Source organism: Piliocolobus tephrosceles, chromosome 1 (genome assembly GCF_002776525.5).
Source record: "Piliocolobus tephrosceles isolate RC106 chromosome 1, ASM277652v3, whole genome shotgun sequence".
In the NCBI taxonomy this organism is placed as follows: domain Eukaryota; kingdom Metazoa; phylum Chordata; class Mammalia; order Primates; family Cercopithecidae; genus Piliocolobus; species Piliocolobus tephrosceles.
Genome location: NC_045434.1, coordinates 95,246,817 through 95,268,809, shown reverse-complemented (window position 1 = coordinate 95,268,809; position 21,993 = coordinate 95,246,817). Strand labels below are relative to the sequence as shown.

At 41.3% G+C, this 21,993-nt stretch overlaps 1 protein-coding gene across 9 annotated transcripts in view; it reads left to right on the top strand.

Annotated features, from left to right (window-relative positions):
- Positions 1–21,862, top strand: part of FCRL1 (Fc receptor like 1) — a 25,275-nt gene extending 3,413 nt beyond the window's left edge. The window contains exons 2-12 of one of the 9 annotated variants that reach the window (XM_023214139.3): positions 9,690–9,710; positions 12,684–12,950; positions 14,130–14,179; positions 14,282–14,417; positions 14,601–14,879; positions 15,217–15,333; positions 16,700–16,727; positions 18,027–18,109; positions 18,331–18,402; positions 19,143–19,174; positions 20,098–20,859. In XM_023214139.3, the coding sequence (XP_023069907.1) occupies positions 9,690–9,710; positions 12,684–12,950; positions 14,130–14,179; positions 14,282–14,417; positions 14,601–14,879; positions 15,217–15,333; positions 16,700–16,727; positions 18,027–18,109; positions 18,331–18,402; positions 19,143–19,174; positions 20,098–20,169 (1,157 nt within the window). In that variant the 3' untranslated portion in view covers positions 20,170–20,859. Of the gene's footprint in view, positions 1–9,689; positions 9,711–12,683; positions 12,951–14,129; positions 14,418–14,600; positions 14,880–15,216; positions 15,334–16,699; positions 16,728–18,026; positions 18,110–18,330; positions 18,403–18,449; positions 18,512–19,142; positions 19,175–20,097 lie in introns of all 9 variants that reach the window. The other 8 variants (XM_023214137.1, XM_023214134.2, XM_023214138.3 and 5 more) reach the window with 8 other exon arrangements.
- The last annotated feature ends 131 nt before the right edge of the window (positions 21,863–21,993 follow it).

The following is a 21,993-nucleotide window of genomic DNA, read 5'->3' as shown; positions in this document are numbered from 1 at the left end:
TCTATCTATCTATCTATCTATCTATCTATCTATCTATCTATCTATCTATTATCCAGCAACTTCATCCGTGAAGGTGATGCCCAAATCAGTGACATAGAGCTTTATCATTTATTAGATGAAATTTTGTTGGTGGAGTCTTTAGGGTTTTCTACATATAAGATTATGTCATCTGCCAACAGGGACAATTTAACTTCTTCCTTCTCAATTTGGATGTCCTTTCTTTCTTTCTCTTGCCTAATACTTTGGGTAGGACTTCCATTATTATGTTAAATAGAAGTGACCAAAGTGGACATCTTTGTCTTTTCTAGATTTTAGAGAAATGCTTTCAACTTTTCCCCATTCAGTATGATATTAGCTATAGACTTGTCATATATGACCTTTATTATGTTGAGGTACATCTCTTCTACACCTAATTTTCTGAGAGTTTTTAGCATAAATGGATGTTGAATTTTGTAAAATGCTTTTTGTGCATGTGTTGAACAGGTGATTTTTATTCTTGATTTTGTTAATGTGATGTATCATGTTTATTGATTTGCATATTGAACCATTCTTTCATCCCTGAAATGAATCCCATTGATCATGGTAAATGAATTTTTTAAATGTTCTGTTGAATTTGGTTTGCTAGTATTTTGTTGAGAATTTGCACATCTATGTCCATCAGAAATATCAGCCTGTTCTTTTTGTTGTGTTTTTGTCTGGTTTTGGCATCAAAGTAATATTGGCCCCTTAGAATGAGTATGGAAGCATTTTCTTCTTTTAATTTCTTTGAAATCATTTGAGAGTAATTGGTATTAGTTCTTCAGATGTTTGGTAGAATTCAGCAATAAGCCATCAGGTCCTAGGTTCCTTTTTGATGGAAAACTTTTTATTACTGATTGAATTCCCTTAGTTGTTATTGGTCTGTTCAGATTTTTTATTTCTTCATAATTCAATCTTGAAGTTATATGTGTGTGGGAACTTATCTATTTCTTCTAAGGTACCAATTTATTTGCATATAGTTGTTCACAGTAGTCTTATAATCCTTTATCCTTTATAATCTGTGATGTCAGTTGTGATGTCCCCTTTTTATTTCTGATTTTATTATTTGAATTTTCTCTCCTTTTTCTTATTTAGTCTGGCTAGTTTGTCAATTTTGTTTATCTTTTTTCAAAAACTGACTCATTTCATTGATCTTTTGTATTGTTTTTCTAGTCTCTATTTCATTTATTTCTGCCATAGTCTTTATTATTTCCTTCCTTCTATTAATTTTGGGCTGAATTTGTTCTTATTTTTCTAGTTCCTTGAGGTGAAACATTAGGTTACCTATTTTAGATCTTTCTTCTATTTTTGATGTAGGCATTCATTGCTATAAACTTCTCTTTTAGAATTGTTTTTGCTATATTTCATATATTTTTGTATGTTGTGGTTCCATTTTTATTTGCCTCAAGAAATTTTAAAATTTCTTTTTAAATTATTTTTCATTGACTCATAGGTTCTTTGGGAGCATGATATTCAATTTTCATGTATTTGTGAAGTTTCTGAAGTACCTTGTGTTATTGATTTCAAGTTTTATACCATTGTGGTCAGAAGATACTTCATATAATTTCAATCTTTTTAAATTTGTTAAGACATTTTGTTTCCTAAAATACAATCTATCCTCGAGACTGTTCCATGTGCAGATGAGAAAAATGTGAATTCTGCAGCTATTGGGTGAAATGTTCTATAAATGTCCATTAGATCTATTTTGTCTATAGTGTATTTTAAATTTGATATTTATGTGTTGATTTTCTGTCTGGATGATTTTCCATTGCTGAAAGTGGAGTGTTAAAGTCCCCTACTATTATTATATTGCAGTCTATATCTCCTTTTAGATCTAATAATAATTGCTTTGTATATTTGGGTGCTCTAGTGTTGGATGTATATATGTTTAAAATCATTTATATCTTGTTGATGAATTCACCCCTTTGTCATTATACAATGGCCTTCTTTGTGTCTTTTTATAGTTTTTGACTTAAATTATATTACATAAGATATAAGCATAGCTATTCCTGTTCTCCTTTTTCATGGTATTTCTTTTTCATCCTTTTACTTTCTGTCTATGTACGTCCTTACAGGTAGAGTTTCTTGTAGGCAGAATATAGTTGGGTTTTGTTTTTTAAAATCCATTCAGCCACTCTATATTTTTTAATTGAATAATTTAATCTATTTACATTCAAGGTTACTATGGATATGTACAGACTTACTCCTGCCATTTTGTTGAGTGTTTTCTAATTGTTTTGTAGATCTTTCATTCCTTTGTTTCTCTCTTGTTATTTATTTTTGTGTTTTGGTGGATTTTTTGAATCACTAGGCTTTGATTCTTTTCTCTCTCCCATTTATGTGTCTGCTGTCAATTTTTTCTTTGTGGTTACCATGAGGCTTATATAAAAAATATTATAGTTATAATAGACTACTTTAAGCTGATAATAACTTAATTTTGGTCTAGACATTTACCATTGCCCCCATAATTTATATTTTTGTTGCCTTATGTTACATATTTTATATTGTATGTTTCTTAACAACTTATCACAGCTATAGTTATTACTGACCATTTTGACTTTTAACCATCATACTAGAGATTTGAAAGATTTACAAATCACCATTACAGTAACGAGATTTTCTGAATTTAATGATCAATTTACCTCTATCAGTTAATTGTATACCTTCACATGTTTTCATGGAGTAGTTATTGTCCTTTCATTTCTGGTTGTAACACTCTCTCATGCAGTTACTTTAAGGCTTGTCTAGTGGTCTTGAATTCCATTAGCTTTTGCTTGTGTGGGTGAGACTTTATTTCTCCTTCATTTCTGAAAGACAGCTTTTCTGGGTATAGTGTTCTTGCTGAAAGTTTTCTTCTTTCAGCACTTTGAATATATCATCTTATTCTTTCCTGGCCTGCATGATTTCTGGTGATAGATCTGATGACATTCTTATAGAAATTCTCTTATGTGTGACTTGATGTTTCTTCTATGTTTAGAATTCTCTTTGTATCTGATCTTTAACAATTTGTCTATAATGTACCTGGAGAGGACTTCTTTGGGTTAAATCTATTTGGGGATTTTTGAGCTTCATGGATCTAGTTGTTCATATCCATCCCAAGACTTGAGTAGTTTTCAACTACTAGTTTATCAAATATGCTTTCCATCACTTCCTCTGTATCTTTTTCTTCTACTACTCTAATAATACAAATATTTGCTCACTTAATGGTGTCCCAAAAGTCCTGTAGCTTTTTTCATTTTAAAAACTTTTTCCTCAGCTATCTGGGGTATTTCAAAAGATCTGTATTCAAGTTTAGAAAGCCTTCTTCTTTATCTGGTTTACTGTTGAAACTCTCAATTGTAATTCTTATTTCATGCATTTAATTTTTTAGCTCTATGATTTCTGTTTGGATTATTTTCATATCTATCTATTTTCAAATTTCCTCTTTAGGTCATAAATTGTTTTCCAGATTTTATTGAACTTTTCATCTGTATTCTCTTATAAGTCAGTGAGTTCCCTTAAGATTATAACTTTGAATTTTTTAGGCAATTAATAAATCTCCAGTTAGTTATTGGAAAATTATTTTGTTCTTTTAGTGATGTCATGTTTCCTCGCTTTTTCATGTTTGTTGTGTTCCTGCTTTAACATTTGTGCATCCGGTGGAAGAGTCTCCTCTTTCAATTTTAGAGTAGCTTTTGTAAGAAAAGACTTTCACCTGCAGATTGATCCTAGGGCACCGATGGATCCTTAGTTGAGGAAGGTGCATTGGTTTGGTTCCAGGTGAGCATAGTAGTGTGGTCTCTGTATAATTTCTTCAGCAGTGATCAATGTCAGCAATGCTTGTGTGTGCCTCAGTGTCCTAGACTGTAGGAGTTTCTGGGGGTGGCGGTGGCAGGATAGATTGTTACAGTTCTCAGTGGCAAGAGCTTTAGGGATCTTCTTGTTCTTTTCCTCATAGACCCTCATACCTGAGAGGGTCTCTTTTGGTGTTCGTTCCCAGCATGGGTCACAGGCAGGCACGGTAGTACTGTGTTCCAGGGCACAGATGCTTGAGGTGGTTTTGGTCCTGCACTCATTGTCCTGCACACAGTGCCACTACTGTGGCATCTGTGCCTGGGTGCAGGTTCATTGTCTTAGGCATAGATGGACACAGCTCTTCCACCAAGGCAAAGAATGTGACTCTGAAGCACTCTCCAGTATCTCAGGCCCAGTGGAGAAGTCAAGGGGCAAGGTTGTAGCTGTGACTTTGAACCTGGGGGGTCAAGATACAGCACTGTTATGGCTCTAAGGATAAAGGGTTTTCCAAAGGCTCAGACACTGGGTAGCAGATCACAAGTACAAATCAAATCCCAGAGTCAATGGACACAGTAGCAACTTAGGCACCAGGAGAGAGTGTATTACACAGTGGTGACTCTGGACCCTGGAGTGGTGGGACACAGTAGTGGCCCTGGCTCTGTGATGCCAGGTGTAGTGACAGCAAAAATCCTGGAATGGTGATAGGATGCAGTTGTGGCTTATTGGGTTCACTCCCCCATATCACACCATCACACCAAGGAAATGGTGTGCCTCAGCACCTCAGGCTTCCAAGGGCTAGTCCAGATCCAGGCAGTATGCTTAGGTTGTTTGACCGAGAAGGGCAGAGTAATACAGATTGCCAGGTGCTGTGTTTCCCCAGGGGTGAGGTGCCAGGCTGGTTTTCACACCAAGGGGGCATGCAGTTGGTCTGCTGGCTCAGCTGTGGCTTCCCTAGGGGCAGGATGCCCGACTGGGTCATATACCAAGGAGGCAGGCACATGGCTGGTTTTCTGGATAAGGCTTGACTTCCCCACTGGGCAAGACAGCCTGTTCCTTGGCAGGGCAGAGTGTCATGTGGACTCAAGTGACAGGATCACAGCTGTCTCCCTGAGCCTAGGTTTTGAGTCCCTGGGGTTGGGGCACTGAAGCCACTAGGATGGAGAAAATGGAGTGTTTCCTAGACGTCTTGTTCCCATGGGTTAGGAAGCGGGGCAGCTTGGCTAGCAGATGGTGTACTACTGTGTGTGAGCATGATGCAATGATGGTGAAGCCTCAAGGATGAATAGATGCAGTGACTACTGCCCCCAAGAACAGAACACACTCTAGTAGTTGCTCTAGTTTCAAGATGGTGCTGTGCAGTAGTAGCTTGGGTCATGGGATGGGAGGAGCCAGAATATGGGCTCTTACTCTAGAATAATGCACCCATATGAACTCCAGGTAGATTCCAAAACTGGACTTAGGGCCTGTGAGAACTGCAGGATTCTCCAGCAGCGAAGACTGCCAGTGTCCACAGATATAATGAGGGCTTCTGGGGACTTCTTTGCCTTTTGTTTTCAGGGAAAAGCCCCTCCTAGGCCTGAATCCCAGCCTGCATTCCAAGCTGATCCTGACTGAGGAGACAGGGTTGCAGAGGCAGGGTGTTCCATTCCCTTCTTTATGTAGCCATCCTGAGTTTCTGTGCTCCACAAGGTTTCTGCCACTTCCCTGCTGTACTTCAGTGCTCTCCTTTAGACACTCCAGTCAAAATGTAGTTGTTTTCTTATTGTTTCAGTGTGTTTTAGGAGGAAAGGGGATGAGTAATACACACCTCTAGTCAGCCATCTTGCCGACATCACCGACAATGTCTTTTCCCTTAAAATAATAGAAATATGGCTTCCATTTACTACACCATTTTTCTGTCTCCCTTTATAAAGTTTTCAGTGCACCAGGTGTGGTGGCTCATGCCTGTAATCCCAGCACTTTGGGAGGCTGAGGCGGGAGGATCGCTTGACACCAGGTGTTTGAGACCAGCCTGGACAACATAGCAAGATCTCGTTTCTACAAAAGATAAAAAATAAAAATAAAAAATAAACAGTGTGGCATGGTGGCACATGCCTGTAGTCCCAGCTACTTGGGAGGCTGAGGTAAGAGGATCACTTGAGCCCAGGAGGTTAAGGCTGCAGTGATCTGACCTCCAGCCTGGGTAACGGAGCAAGATCCTGTCTCAAAAAAATAAAATAAAGCAAAACATAAAGTTTTCAGTGAGTTACTGTCTTTGCTTCACTTCCTTTCATTCTTTATTCAATATTTATTTTTAATTTACATTACGTTAAGATTTACTTTTTTGAAACACTGTCTATCATTTTTGACAAAGATTTAGAGCAATATCACCACCAGCAGAATCAAAATACAAGACATTTTTATCCCTTCAAAAATTTCCTGGCTGGACGCAGTGGCTCACGCCTGTAATCCCAGCAGTTGGGGAGGCCTAGGCGGGTGGATCACCTAAGGTCAGGAGTTCGAGACCAGCGTGGTCAACATGGTGAAATCTCATCTCTACTAAAAATACAAAAATTAGCCAGGTGTGGTGGTCCATGCCTGTAGTCCTAGCTACTCGGGAGGCTGAGGCAGGAGAATTGCATGAACCTGTGAGGTAGAGATTACAATGAGCTGAGATCATGCCACTGCATTCCAGTCTGGGTGACAGAGTGAGACTCTGTCTCAAAGTAAGTAAATAAATAAATAAATACATAAATACATAAATAAAATTTTCTTATGCCCTCAATCCCTTTTATAGTCAAATCTTCCCCCATTCCTCACCCCTGGTAAACTCGTCTAAGTCCTTGTAGTTCTTCCTCACTCTTCCTTGAACCCACTTAAATCAGTCTTTCACTCTTACCATTCCATTGAATTTTTCTTGCACATAGCATCAACCGTCTTTATGTTGCTGCATCCAGGGGTCAATTTTAATTTTTTATTTTACTCAATTTCTCAGGGGCATTTGATCACTCTTTTTTTGGAAATACTTTTCACTTGGCTTCTGGAATATCATATTCTGCTGGTTTTCTTTCTAATTCTTTCTAGTATCTGCTGCTTTTCAGGTTCTTTGCTAAATTATTTAATTTTTTTAGAGTTAGGGTCTGACTCTGTTGCCCCAACTGAAGTGCAATGGTATGGTCATGGCTCATTGCAGCCTTGAATTCCTGGTCTCAGGTGATGCACCTGCCTCAGCTCCCTGAGTAGCTGGAACCAGAGACACATGCAACCACACTCAGCTAATTAAAACAATTTTTTGACCGGGTGTGATGGCTCACGTCTGTAATCCCAGCACTTTGGGAGGCCAAGACGGGTGGATCACCTGAAGTCAGCAGTTCAGACCAAGTTGACCAACATGATGAAGCCCAGTCTCTACTAAAACAAAACAAAACAAAAACCACACACAAAATTAGCTGGTTGTGGTGGGACATGCCTGGGTAATCCCAGCTGCTTAGGAGGCTGAGGCAGAAGAATCCCTTGAACCCGAGAGGTGGAGGATGCAGTGAGCCGAGACTGTGCCATTGCACTCTAGCTTGGACAAGAAGAGTGAAACTCCATCCCCCTCAACAAACTTGTTTTGTTTTTTTTTTTTATTAATTAATTTATTTTTTGTCCCCCTGGCTGGTCTCAAACTTCTGGCCTCAATCAGTCCTCTCACTTCAGCCTTCCAAAGTGTTGAGATTACAGTCATAAGCCATGGCATCTGGCTTGGTTGGATCCTTTGCTGACTTCAAAATGTTGGACATCCTCAAAGTTGATACCTAGACTTCATCCATACTCACTTCCCCAAATTATATAATTATGTCACCTCATGTGCCACTTTAAGCTTAAATGCAAGCTTATTTCTCCAGCTTTGACCTCTCTTTTAAATACCTCTTACGTACTTAACTGCATTCTGGTATCTAATAGACATCTTAATAAACATCTTAAACTTAACATCAGGTGTTTAACAGGCATCTAAAACTCAAACAGATCTCTTGATCTTCCACCTGTACTACCACCACCACAAAACTTAACCTATTTTCCCCCACAATTTCTCTAATTCAGGAAATGTCACAACCATTCTTCCAGTTGCTGTGGCCAAAAATCTAAGAGTCATACTTAATTCCCCTCTCTCTCCTTTCGCACTTTCTATTTAATCTATAAGCAATTCCTATTAATTCTACTTTCAGAATTTATACTAAAGTCTGACCACTTCATATCACCAGCACTGTCTAATCTGAACCACTATCTTTACTCTCCTACACTAAATTCCCACTAATGTTCTCCTTGCTTTTCTTGCACTTCTATACTGTTTTCCTCACAGTGTCAGAGTGATATTGTAAATTAAGTAAGAACTGCCCATAGCTCCCCATCACACCTAGAATGAAATCCAAAACTATTGCCAAGTCCATAAAGTGCCCATGACTGGATCCTTCCTATTTCTCAGACACCAATAACGAACCCCTGCCCCCTTACTTGGTCAGCTCCAGGCGCCCTTGCCTTCTCATTCCTCCTTGTACAAGCGTATTTCCTCCTCAGGATACTTGCATTTGATGTTTTCTCTGCAAGGGATGCTCTTTCCCAAATATTCAGAAGACTTGTTTCCTGATTTCATTTAGGTTTTTACTGAATCTATCTAAATCTATGTAAACAGTTAAGACCATCTTAAGACGCTCTGTATCTTATTTCTCTGCTTGATTTTTCTTAGAGCACCAATCACTCTTTGAAAGAATATTATATACTTATTTTTAAATTGGCTCTCTCCCACTATAATATAAATTTATTGACATCAAAGATTATCATTCATGTTCACTCCCATCACTCCAGGGCCATGCACAATGTCTGGCATACAGTGAGCACTTCAAATTATTTGTTGAATGGATAAATGTATAAAATATGATTTTATACTATCTCCTATTGATACTTTTCCCCTACCTAAGGAACTAATTATTCAAGTAAACATTTAACCTAAGAAAAAGTAAGTGTCTCAAACCAAGCTTGGCTAAAATAGATAATAGTAAAGACACAATATTTACTGAATAAGTAAATTCCAGGCACTAGTCTAAGCTCCTTAAGAATATCAGTTTGTTTAATCTTCACAAAAGCTCTGTGAGGTAGGTGCTACTATTATCTACACTTTACAGACAAGGAAACGAAAGCACAGAAAGGTGAAACATTTCTCCCACAGTCACACAGCTTGTAAGAGGAAAAGCCAGTACTCAAATCTGTGTCATCCAGCTACAAAGCCTGCATTTTCCCCAGAATTATTTTTTCTTCATCATTGAGCCATAATATTATGGTCAAATCCTTTAGATAGAAGAGAATTTTTGGAGAAATTTGAATTCCTTTTCTGTACCTAAGCCTCTTCTGGTCTGAAACTGGTAAACAAAGGGTCTCTATGCATTGAATATGAGGCTTTGCACTCTCCTTGCCTGACTCTGTTGTTCCCGTGAAACAGTCAATACAAAGCTGGACCCTCAAGACCTTTGAGAGGAGGAGGTGGGAGTGGGAATAAGGAACTTGAAGAGGGAGCTGCTAAGTAATTAGCAAAGATGCCACCTCCTAATCACAGACAACACAAGTCATTGGCAATTACTTTATGATCATAAAAAAGAGCCATGTGTTGTTCTGTGGGTAGGTGCTCTATGGGTGATGCAAAATGTGGGGAAAGGAGCAGAGAGAAAGAAGAAAAGAAGTAGGGGCAAGGTAAGGAGGGAGGAAGAGAAGATGAAAGAAGGAAGGGGAGAAGAGAGAAAGAGGGAAGGAGGGAGGAAGAGAGAGATGCAGGGAGGGTACAAGGGATGGAGGGTGTGGTGCTGGGGAAGCTCTCGGAGGATTTAAACTTTGGAGATGTGTGGGATTTGCTGCTCTGTACTGATCTCTGCTGAATTCTCTCCCAGCTCCACTCTGTGAACCCGCCGGTGAGTTGCACTTCCTTTTCTTCTTCAAGGTCTATGGGTATTTTGTCACTTAGGTCAGCACAGGAGGCCTGCAGATTGCTGTCTTAGCAGCCCCTTCCTGTCCAAAACATATCAGGGTGACAACTACTGAGGTGTACAAACATCAGTGACTCCCTTGGGCCTGGGCTGCTCTGTCCTCACATCAGTCTCTGCACCTGACACATGTCTGCTCAGTGGGGTGAATAGGTCTTGCTCTGACCTTCTCAAGAACACAGTCTTATTTCTGGGAAGTCCCAGCACAGGGAGGGAGACACTGTTTGCACAAGGAAGGCAAAGGGTGCTGAAGAGTCACGCTAGAAGCATCTCTGTCCTCTCAGCCTCAGGAGCTCCAATTCCCAGTTGTGCTCCTCGGCTGGGTGTATCACCATGGGTGATGAAGGAAATGCCAAAATCACGCATCCACGGAGAACATTAGAGTGAATCCTCCAGCCATGTGTGGAGTGAAGTAGTACTGCTGCCTCCTTCCTATTTTTAGCTCTTCTCTGCAGCCACACCTGTTACCCCAATTCATTTTCTCTTTCAGACTCTGGTTTATGCAAACTTACTTCATTGCTCTGATCCTGACTCAAAGTCTTACTTTTACCAGAGGAGGAGAGTAGGGACTTCCTTTCCCCTCCAAGGACTCTTCATTAGATTATGCTCAATGTTAAAAATGTAAAAATTGCTATCTTGTGCAGAAAATACTAGCCACGGAGTTAAAAGAGATTGTCCTGCTACCTCAAGAACATCGGCTGCAAGTGCAACTAGGGAACACAGGTTCTCAAGTACCTTAGCAATTCCTGTGACCAGAAAGATTCAGAGAGATTCAAAGTCAGTCTAGCCTTCTAGGTTCCTTATCTAATGTTTGTCCAAGTCTAACTCATGACTTGTGTTAATACCATGCATGCCTTTTGTCTGGTCTCATCTTTACCCCTAAGCCCAAGTGCCCAATCCCAGCCTAAGCAGAAATCCAAAGCCATATCAAAGAAGAGGAAACCAAGTTTCTGTCACCAGGTATTTTCCGGATAGTCTCTGCTATCTAAGAATTATCTGAAACAAGCTCTGAGCTGTAAGACTGAGTTCCAGACCCTTGCAATCCAACCTGTCCAGTTTCCCACTTCATCATCACTCTAGTCTCATTGAGAATAGTGGGTTACAGATGCCCAAATACTAAATGCCCCCCCCCCCCTTTTTTTTTTTTTCTGAGACAGAGTCTCACTCTATTGCCCAGGCTGAAGTGCAGTGGTGTGATCTCAGCTCACTGCTACCTCTGTCTCCTGGGTTCAAGTGATTCTCCTGCCTCAGCCTTGGGAGTAGCTGGAACTACAAATGCATGCCACCATGCCTGGCTAATTTTTGTATTTTTAGTAGAGACAAGGTTTTGCCATGTTGGCCAGGCTGGTTTTGAACTCCTGACCTCAGGTGATCCACCAGCCTTAGCCTCCCAAAGTAGTGGGATCACAGCCATGAGCCACCACGCCTGGCCTAAATACTTTTTTATTTATTGCCCTGCCTAGCTCCAAGAGCTGCATTACTGGTCAGTCTTCTGGGGACCACAGTTTTCCAAGGAAAGACAGTGACTCTAAGATATTCCATGCCTCAGGACAAAGCGAATATTCTGGTACTATGGATGGAACTGGTGTTTAAAAGTTTCAAAAAAAAAATTTCAGCAGAAAAAAACTTAGAGATTACAGATATTGAACTAGGAATCACCCCTTAGTAATCCAAAGCACTTGTCATTTTCATCTGGTGAGGAAAGAAATAAGTTTTGTCTTAGGGAAAGTATAATATTTTTCAAGAGGCAGAGACTCTGAGGGTTGGATAAACAAATGTCCACACAGCCCATATCTATTAGGTGTTGTGACATTTCTATGGGCTGCTGCAAACTGGGGAGATGAGGAGAGAGCAGAGCACAATTTTATTATCTTATCACCGAAAAGAGTCCCAGGCCAGGAGCGGAGGCTCACCCCTGTACTTAGTACTTTGGGAAGCCAAGGCGGTAGGATCACTTCAGCCCAGGAGTTTGAGACTAGCCTGAGCAACATAAGACGACCTTGTCTCTGAAAAAAAATAAATAAAATTAGCTGGGCTTGGTGGCATGTGTCTCTAGTCCCAGCTACTTGAGAGGCTGAGGTGAGATAACTGCTTGAGCCCAGGAAGTTGAGGTTGCAGTGAGCTGAGATAGCATCACCGAACTCTAGCCTAAGAGTCAGAACATGATCCTGTATCAAAAAAAAAAAAAAAAGAAAGAAAAAGAAAAAGAGCCCCCAACATCCCAAAGGATTAAATTAGCTCTTTAGATCATGGTTTCTACAGAAGTTTGTAGAGAAGCTGTGTGGATGATGGGTACTGGGCATTTCCAAGCAAATACACCCCATTGCTTCTAACGGAAACAGCAATAATAGGGGCAGGACAGAGTCAGCGATGAGGGGATTGGATTCTTCTATGTCTTTCCTGGACAGATCAACCCTGCAGGTCCCATATTCTGTTTTTGAAAAAGATAGTGTGGTTCTGAGATGCCAGGGGAAAGGGAACAGAAGAAGATAATGAATATGGCTTACAAGGATAAAAGAAGCATATTCACTTTGAATAAAACTTCAAGCTTCACCATCTCCAGTGTCAACTCCAGTGACAGTCTTCAATATTATTGTACTGGCTTCAAGAAAGGTACTTTTGGTTTATGGATAGGAACTTCAAAAAATAATAAGATCCAAGTCAAAGGTAAGGGTTGTCTTCTGAAAGATAACACTGCTCAGGGGCAGGATGTACCAGGGGTGAGCAGGGTGAGTTCATGGAAGGCCCATGGGCCAGTGCGGGGTGGGGAGGCATGTGGAGTGGCCTGTGTGTCCAACTGGCTGTTTCTCTGAGTCTTGTTGGCTAGTGCCGTGACACAAAGTGCCTCTTACCAGAAACTCTGAACTCCATTAATCATTTGTGTTTAATTCCTCTCTCTAGAGCTGTTGTTGATAGTCAGCCCCTCCCATCCCACAGAGGGGAGCCCAGTGACCCTGACCTGTAAGATGCCCTCTCTACAGAGTTCAGATGCCCAGTTCCAGTTCTGCTTCTTCAGAGATGCCCAGGCCTTGGGCCCGGGCTGGAGCCGCTCCCCCAAGCTCCAGATCGCCAACATGTGGAAAGAAGACTCAGGGTCCTACTGGTGCGAGGCACAGACAATGGCATCCAAAGTCTTGAGGAGCTGGAGATCCCAGATAAATGTGCACAGTGAGTGTCAGTGGGGTCAGTCTGCCAGGATAGACTGAGAAGGGCAGTGGCAAGAGGCTAATCCTCACTGTTATGGGTTATATCTCTGCAAGAATAGGAGCTGTTTGAAAGATATTCCTGAGTTTCTCTCATTATTAGGATCCTTAAGGGATCTTCCCTTATTCAATCTGTTTCCATCCAGGCAAACAGAGAGTATTTAGGAAACCCTTACTGTGTGTCTTCACTGTGCTGGAGGGTGTGGGGGAAGAGCTGCATAATGTTTGGTACCTGACTACATGAAGTTGATGCTCAGCCAGCACTCTGAATGCCTAGGGTTAAATATGTGATGCTGCATTGTGTAGGACTGGCTGTTGACTACAGAGAAGGGGGATAAAGGACTGAGGTACTCAGAGAAGGCTTTGCCAAAGGAATGTGTAGAATAGGTTACCAGAGCAGGGCTTATGGAAGGGCAGTTGGAGCTTAATTTCCAAAAAATAGAAAGAAAAGAGTGCTTTGTAATTCATCTTGTTATTCCACGTCAGCGTTGACACTTCCAACATCCTCTGCCATTCTATCGTGCCATGAAGCAAATGTCTAATACTTCCAAAAGGCTGTGCTCTCCCACACTTGCTAAAAAGTCTATACTGGTGAAACTGGACCACCACCACCACAATAATCATTGAGCAGTTTATACATGGAAGTCCCTATCCTAATGCTTCACATATATTGTGTAATCGTGAACCCTCCAACTGCAGGAGATAACTGTCATTACCAGCAATCTTTTACATATGGGAAATTATGTCTCAGAGAAGTTGAGTAATTTGATCAAGCACACACAGCAAGTAAAAGAGTTGGAACCACTCTTCAAACAAGGCAGTTCAATTTACAATTTGGACTTATAATCACTTTACTATACTATTGTGCCTTGAAAAAATGAAAGTTTGAGAGATTAGGGTAGTGGAAGTCACACTGTTCTAAGGAGAGAACTGATGCTACACCTTCTATAATAATACTATGGTGTCTTTCTTATCCTATCACCATCACCCAACCAATCAGCAGACCCCTCCCCCTCACCCAAATTAAGCTATATACGTCATTGACTTCACTCATGCTCTTTGCTTTCAGGACTGTCACATCTACTTACTGTCTTTGAAACTCTCCCTACTCAGGGTCTTCCTATGTTATCTTGTGTTCACACAGGGGTCCCTGTTGCTGATGTGAGCTTGGAGACTCAGCCCCCAGGAGGACAGGTGATGGAGGGAGACAGGCTGGTCCTCATCTGCTCAGTTGCTGTGGGGACAGGAGACATCACCTTCCTTTGGTACAAAGGGGCTATGGGTTTAAACCTTCAGACAAAGACCCAGCGTTCACTGACAGCAGAGTATGAGATTCCTACAGCGAGGGAGAGTGATGCTGAGCAATATTACTGTGTAGCTGAAAATGGCTATGGTCCCAGACCCAGTGGGCTGGTGAGCATCACTGTCAGAAGTAAGTTCCACTACCCTCCATTCAACCAGCCAGTCACAAACTGGGCTCCACGTTTCCCTGGGGCACACAAAGTTTCCCTGGGGCATGCTGAGGAAGTTCAATGGGGCTGAGCATCGGTGGGCAGGGATTACGGGTTTGCTGCATTGTCAGAGACTGTCTCTTACAGTCTACTATCTCCCTCAGTCCCAGTGTCTCGTCCTATCCTCATGCTCAGGGCTCCCAGGGCCCAGGCTGTGGTGGGGGATGTGCTGAAGCTTCACTGTGAGGCCCTGAGAGGCTCTCATCCGATCCTGTACTGGTTTTATCACGAGGATGTCATCTTGGGGAGCAGCTCAGCTCCCTCTGGAGGAGGAGCCTCCTTCAACCTTTCCCTGACTGCAGAACATTCTGGAAACTACTCCTGTGAGGCCAACAATGGCCTGGGGGCCCAGCGCAGTGAGGAGGTGACACTCAACTTCACAGGTATAGCTCAGGCTATGGAACTGTGTTGGTCAATGTCTCCTTCCCAGCGTCCTGGGAGAGTTTTGCTGGTTCCACTATGCTTCCGGGGGTGTGCTACCAATGGTGGGGCCTCTGTGTGAGGTGCTCTCATGCGTGATGTATTGGAGGGGCATGGAGAACTCAAGGTTGGGTGCCTCTCTTCTCTTTTCATAAATGTGATAAGCCACAAGTCCCCAGACAAATAAATAAATCCCCACTTGGAAGAGCAGACCTTGGGTACAACCCACACCCAAGATGTCTGCTCTCTAAGCCCCAAGCCCTTCCTCTGAGCAGATCATGCACAGGTCTCTCCCTCTAGTGCCTCCTGGGGCCAGAAGCAATCATCTTACCTCAGGAGTCATTGAGGGGCTCCTCGGCACCCTTGGTCCTGCCACTGTGGCCTTATTATTTTGCTACGGCCTCAAAAGAAAAATAGGTTAGTATTTAAAAGAGAGTGGCATTTTGTTACTGTGATCGTTGTTTTCACTGAAATTGTGACATGTATACCGCAAAAGATGTATATGCTGTTAACCACCTTGCCTGTGAATCTGCCAAAAACCCCAGCAGGTAGGAACAGTGCCTATTAACATAGTGTAACATTTTTGGTAAAGTTCTCCACCTCTCATGTGCTATCAATTGAGGTTCGGGTGATATTTTGTGCTTCTGTGATTTAACTTTTATACAAAAATGTAATGATTTGGCCAGGGGCGGTGGCTCACGCCTGTAATCCCAACACTTTGGGAGGCTGAGGTGGGCAGATCACGAGGTCAGGAGATCGAGACCATCCTGGCCAACATGGGGAAACCCCGTCTTTACTAAAAATACAAAAATTAGCTGAGTGTGGTGGTGCATGCCTGTAATCCCAGCTACTTGGGAGACTGAAGCAGAAGAATCACTTGAACCAGGCAGTCGGAGGTTGCAGTGAGCCGAGATCGCACACTGCACTCCAGCCTGGTGAAAGAGCAAGACTCTCTTTCAAACAAACAAACAAACAAACAAACAAATGTAACTATTTAAAATAATTTGCCACAGAAGAGAAATATGGTTAGCAGTTCCAGCTATCCTGACTATGTCCCAGTACTAAAGTCAGTGCATCAATTCTTAGTCACCTTCAAGTATTGTCACATGCTTTTTCTTCTCTCTGAAATGCACGTTCACACGTCCACATGTTCTACTTATTGCTGGAACTTTCTCAACTTTCCTCTGAAATGTCATTTTTTCCAAGAGGCTTCGCCTGGCCTGCACAGCCTGCAATTGTCCTCTCCTGTTATGAGTTCCAGGTTATTTAGATTCACATGTTATTGCAATTGGTAATTACATATTTATTTATATATTTAACCTTGGTCTCCTCTTCACTGAGGAAGTTGGAGACAAGGCAAGAGAGGACACTACGAGATTCTCATTTAAATTCCAAGCTTTTCTGACATCTTTGGGTACCTCACACCATCTATAGCATGGTTATGGCAGCACCTACCTCCAAGGACTTTTGTCACAGTAAGATTGGGTGGTGTGGTTGTAAAACAAAACCAAAACATACAATAAATGTAAAAGTTTAGAGACTTGGGTGCCAGGTCCTAGATCTGGTACTAACTGGCTTTGGGAATCTCACTTAATTATTCAGGACTCGAGTTTCCGTTTGTGAAATGAAGGCTCTGAAAATGATTGCCAGGATGTCTGCTGGACACACAGTGGCACCCGCAATGGGCATCTAAGCATGAGGCATATCCCTGTGCAGGGTGTATAAGAGCACTGACAGTGAGGGTTCTTCCATTTATGTGTATGCTTATTTGTTTGTTTTGCAGGAAGACGTTCAACCAGGGATCCACTCAGGTGAGGCCTGTTTTTGCTATATGTGCCAATAATGCAGAAAAATCTATTTTAAAAATAGATTTAGATTTGTTCTCTCCTGAACTTTTTTTTCTGTTTTATTATACCCAGAACTCACTCCTGAGTTCTCCTACTGGCAGCTTTGAACAATTCATCGTCACTTCCCTTCTTTTAGATTTCATACATTAACGATTTTAAATCTTTTTGTTATTTTTCCTATTTATCCCTTTTAATACCACTGCAGAATATTAAAATCACATTGCAGCTGGGCACGGTGGCTCGCACCTGTAATCCCAGAACTTTGGGAGGCTGAAGTGGGTGGATCACCTGAGCTCACGACTCCAGACCACCCTGGGCAACATGGTGAAACTCCATCTGTACCAAAATACAAAAAATTAGCTGGGCGTGGTGGTGCATGCCTGTAGTCTTAGCTACTCAGGAAGCTGAGGCAAGAGAATCCCTTGAGTTTGAGAGGTGGAGGTTGCAGTGAGCCAAGATGGCACCACTGCACTTTAGCCTGGGTGACAGAGCGAGACTCTGTCTCATAAATAAATAAATAAAAATAAAACCACATAGCTTTCACCAGGATCGTGCATTCATTCAGGCAGTCAGCCAATATTTGAGGATCTATAAGCCTTTCCGTTGAGTGCTGAGAGGTGTGAAAATATAAAAAGCTCTTGAAAGTTTTAAAGTATTTTAGGGTAGGTAAGATACATGTACATTTCTGGAATGTAAGACAGACAGGAATAAACATACTGAACAGTTATTGGTGAAATTCTTTAGATGTTTAGAGGAGGAAAATATTTTTTAAAATACTCCCATCTAGAGATACCAATGTTTAGTTGTCTTTTTAATATAATGTATTATCATTTATGCCAACAATAAACAGATTTTTTTTTTTTCCAAATGAGAGCAGCACTCTTTCACTGGTACCTGCACAAGAAGGAGCATTTTCTTTTGCGCCTTCCTCAAGTTGCTTGTTCTGCCAAGCAAAGTGTTTTCCATCCGGAGTGAGTCAATATTTATTCATTTAATATTTAGGGAGCACTCATGATGCGAATGACACTATTCTGGGAATGGGCAATACCACGCCTTACGCTCATGTGCTTGGTCTGCAGTGCCCCACAGCCTGTGCACAGGGCCATGGCTCGTGCCACACTGCGGTGCCTTCTAGCTGCTCATTTCCCCATAACTTAGTATTCTGCTCAGGACCATTTGTCATAGGCTTCTCTCCTTCAGTGTGATATCTGCATTATCTGGGATATAATTTCAGATAAGTAACACGTGTCTCTGTGTTTGCAGGAGCCTTCCCAGCCCTGTACCCCAAGAGTTCCCCTACCTCAACTCACCTACCCCAGGACAGCTACAGCCTATATATGAAAATGGTGAGCCTTTCCAAATGACGCAGGCCAAAGTTGGTACAGCAAGCTTGGGAAGGGACAACGGAATAACATCTGCTAGCCAGACCTGACTTTGCTGTGCCCCAGCCTCTACTGCAAACAAATGACTCATCTGTCTTCATGACTGTGACAGGTGGAAGGTATGGAGTAATTTTAAAGACAGGAATCAGGGGCTGTGTCATGAAGTCTCCTTCCTTCTCTTGCAGTGAATGTTGTAAGTGGGCATGAGGTTTATTCGTTGGTGTACTATAACCAGCCGGAGCAGGAATCAGCAGCAGGTGAGAAACGAGGGAGTAAATTTGCCTCTGACTTTTGTCTTTCCTAGAACCAAGAGAACAATCAGTGGCTGTGCATGGCAGACAACAGCATTCTTCAGAGCAGAAGGCTGTGAGCATCACTGTGTATACTTAGTGGCTGTCCCTGGGTCTGGAGCTACCTTGAGTAGAGCCCAGAGCTAATGCTAAGGTTCTTTCTTTCCTCTGGGGCTGGGCTCTCAAATTTCTTAAATTATAGTCACTTAGAAAGAGCAAAAATCCCATTATGGCCTACTTCTTCCCAACCTCCCAACACAATCGAGGTAAAAACATGTAGTTAACAATAAGGTGTCATTGTAAGGCCTACATTTTATGCCTCACTCCCCAGTCATGTGGCAGCATCAGAGGTGATGGCTTCTGCCTGCCTTCTTTGAGTAGCCTGACACACTCCTCATAACCCCAGCACAGCTGCCTAGCTGGTGCTCTTGTCCCATTCTACACACGGTTGGCCCAGAATAGCTGAGACGTATAAAGGCCCTTCCTGGCATAGGGACTCTACTTACCTTCCCACCCCCAGGGTGCCAATTTTCCTCTGGCTACTAAGGGAATCATACTTGTGATAAACAGAAAAGCAAGACAGAAAATATTAATGGAAATCAATTAATGGGAAATAGATGGGAGAGGAAGAAGCTTTTCTTAACACAAGTTTAATGAAGGACTTTAAATATAAGTGGAATGTCATAGCACTTGCCTTTTCTCCGCAGCAGAAACCCTGGGGACACATATGGACGACCAGGTAAGAGTCTCTATTGTTCTCTTCTCCATGTTCTTTCTTTCTTTTGGGGACTGGTTCTCAAACTTCTTAAATTATAGCCACTTAGAGCAAAAATCCCATGGTCTACCTCTTCTCTATCTCCCAACGAAATTGAGGTAAAAAACATGTAGTTATAACAATAAGGGGTCAGTGTACAAGGAAATTTTGGAGGCTTACAAATTCACTTACTTTAGCAATGCACACATCAATGATTTTTCGTTAAACTAGGGTGCATACCTAGTCTCAAAATTCTATTTATTGGAAAATCTTTATCCTAAAATATTATTGAGCCATACATCCATCACTTTGTATTATAAGGTTAACCAAACAATCTACAGCAACTAAATTAATATTGAACAAACCTAATTAATAGTAATTTGTGTCACTAAAAATTAGCATTTGATAAACTTTGAATAATTCAAGATATCGCTGATACAAAAATACTTTCTTAAAACTGCAGAAATTCCAACTCTGTTCATGTGTGCAAAAACAGTAGGTGCTTTGCAGTTTTGTCTAGTGTAGTGTGGCAGCCAAATATCTCAGGACAAAATTCAAATCCTTGGTAAACTCCAGTGACATGCTAAATTTAATTTATGAACATAAAATTCTGACAACCTTTTAAAAGATGACAGCCCATGGGGCTGCCTAACAATGGCCCATAAGAATGAGGAAAGGCATAGTATGTTTGCATCAGTTTGCACCTTATCAGGATCATCTCTGTAGTCCACCAGTGGGATACAGGCACTCTGAAAATGCTGGCCTTGGACCACAGTTTTTCAAGAGGCCCTGATTTTTGCATTATGTGATGAGCCATGATAAGATGCATCCAAGCTGACTAGGGAAGAGGACCAGTGGAGGCATATTCTGCTTGTCTTCCCTGTTCTAGTCCTAACCTTTGCTTCCAGGTTTCCTTAGACATCTATTCCAGGCTGAGGAAAGCAAACATTACAGATGTGGACTATGAAGACGCTATGTAAGGTTATGGAGGATTCTGCTCTTTGAAAACCATCCATGACCCCAAGCCTCAGACCTGATATGTTCTTCAGAGATCCTGGGGCATTAGCTTTCCAGTATACCTCTTCTGGATGCTATTCTCCGTGGCACTATTCCTTCATCTACTGATCTACTGTGAAGTGAAGTTGGCGCAGCCCTGAGGAAACTACCTAGGAGAACTAATAGACACAGGAGTGACAGGAACTTTGTTATCAGAACCAGATTCCTGCTGGCTCCTTTGAGAAAGGTCAACTTGTGCTCTTCTATTTACAAGAGAAAACAGGATGGAATAAAATAAATTAGGATCTTGGGATGGAGGGACAGTGAAGCTTAGAGCACATGAACTCAAGGTTAGTGATTCCGCAGGACTTCACAGAGAAAACTGTGACCATCATCATTCAGTCCAAGTGCTTTCTCTGCCCAGACAGCACAGAACTCCAGCCCTGCCACTTACATGGGTCATCGAGTTTCCATCTAAAATATGATTCTATTTATTTTGAGTCACTGTTACCAAATTAGAATTAAAACAAAGTTACATAAAAAGTTATTGTGATTACACGTAATTTTAGTCACATATTCTGTATATGTAGGCCAACCTATACCACATCAAAAATTATGTATCTACTACAGCCCCTAGAAGCTTTATGAATAAGTGTGTCTTCTTTTATTCACAACATTTTTGAAATCGTGGTAATATGGTTTGAAGTCTGTATCTTATTTTTTCGTTTTTAAATTTGAGACAGGATCTCACTCTGTCACCCAATTTGGAATACAGTAGCACAATCTCGCCTCACTGCAACCTCTGCCTCTCAGGCTCAAGCGAACCTCTCACCTCAGCCTCCTAAGTGGCTGGGACTATAGGCACATGCCACCAAACCTGGCTGATTTTCGTCTTATGTACAGACCAGATTTCACCATTTTGCCCAGACTGGTCTCAAACTCCTGGGCTCAAGCAATGTATTTTAATTTTAAAACAACCAGACACTCATTCTTATGAATGAATAAACATTTGGAGGTATATAAAGTAAAAAGTTAAAGTCTTTCCTGTAAGTTAACACAAATGTTTACTATTGCTAAAAACTTTACAGGTAGCTCTCTAGATAGTTTTCTATTTTTGTGTACATACTTATACATACATGTAAGTATATAAACATTTAGAAGTATACCTAACAAACCATCATGAAATATTTTCAAATAGATCTATTATACTATTTTAAAAGTCTCTATAGTGGTGTGTTATATAGATAAATCATAACTTTTTTCTTTTTTTTATTGTAGTAAAGATACATAACATAAAATTGATCATTTTAACCATGTTTAAGTGTACAGTTCAGTGGCATTAAGTACTATCATAATATATTTTAATCCTTCTCACCACTGGTGGACATTAAGGAGGTTCCAAAATAATTCATATTATAAAAACAAAGTTCAAACAAATGTCTTTGTACAAGCATATTATGCACTCCTGCTGGACTATCTGAAGGATAAACTTGCAAATCTAGTATTGCTAGATTATGCATATTAAATATTCTTGTTAAATAGTCTTCAATGTCTCTAAGGTAAGGCTGTATCAATTTATATCTCCACCCATAACATCTGGGAAATCAGTTTGTGGGATGTGTTCGTTAGTTCTCACATTGCTAACAAAGACATACCCAAGACTGGGCAATTTATAAAGGAAAGAGGTTTAACTGACACACAGTTCCAAATGGCTAGAGAGGCCTCCGGACACTTACAATCATGGCAGAAGAGGAAGCAAACATGTCCTTCTTCACATGGCAGCAGGAGAGAGAAAGAGTCCTGTGTTC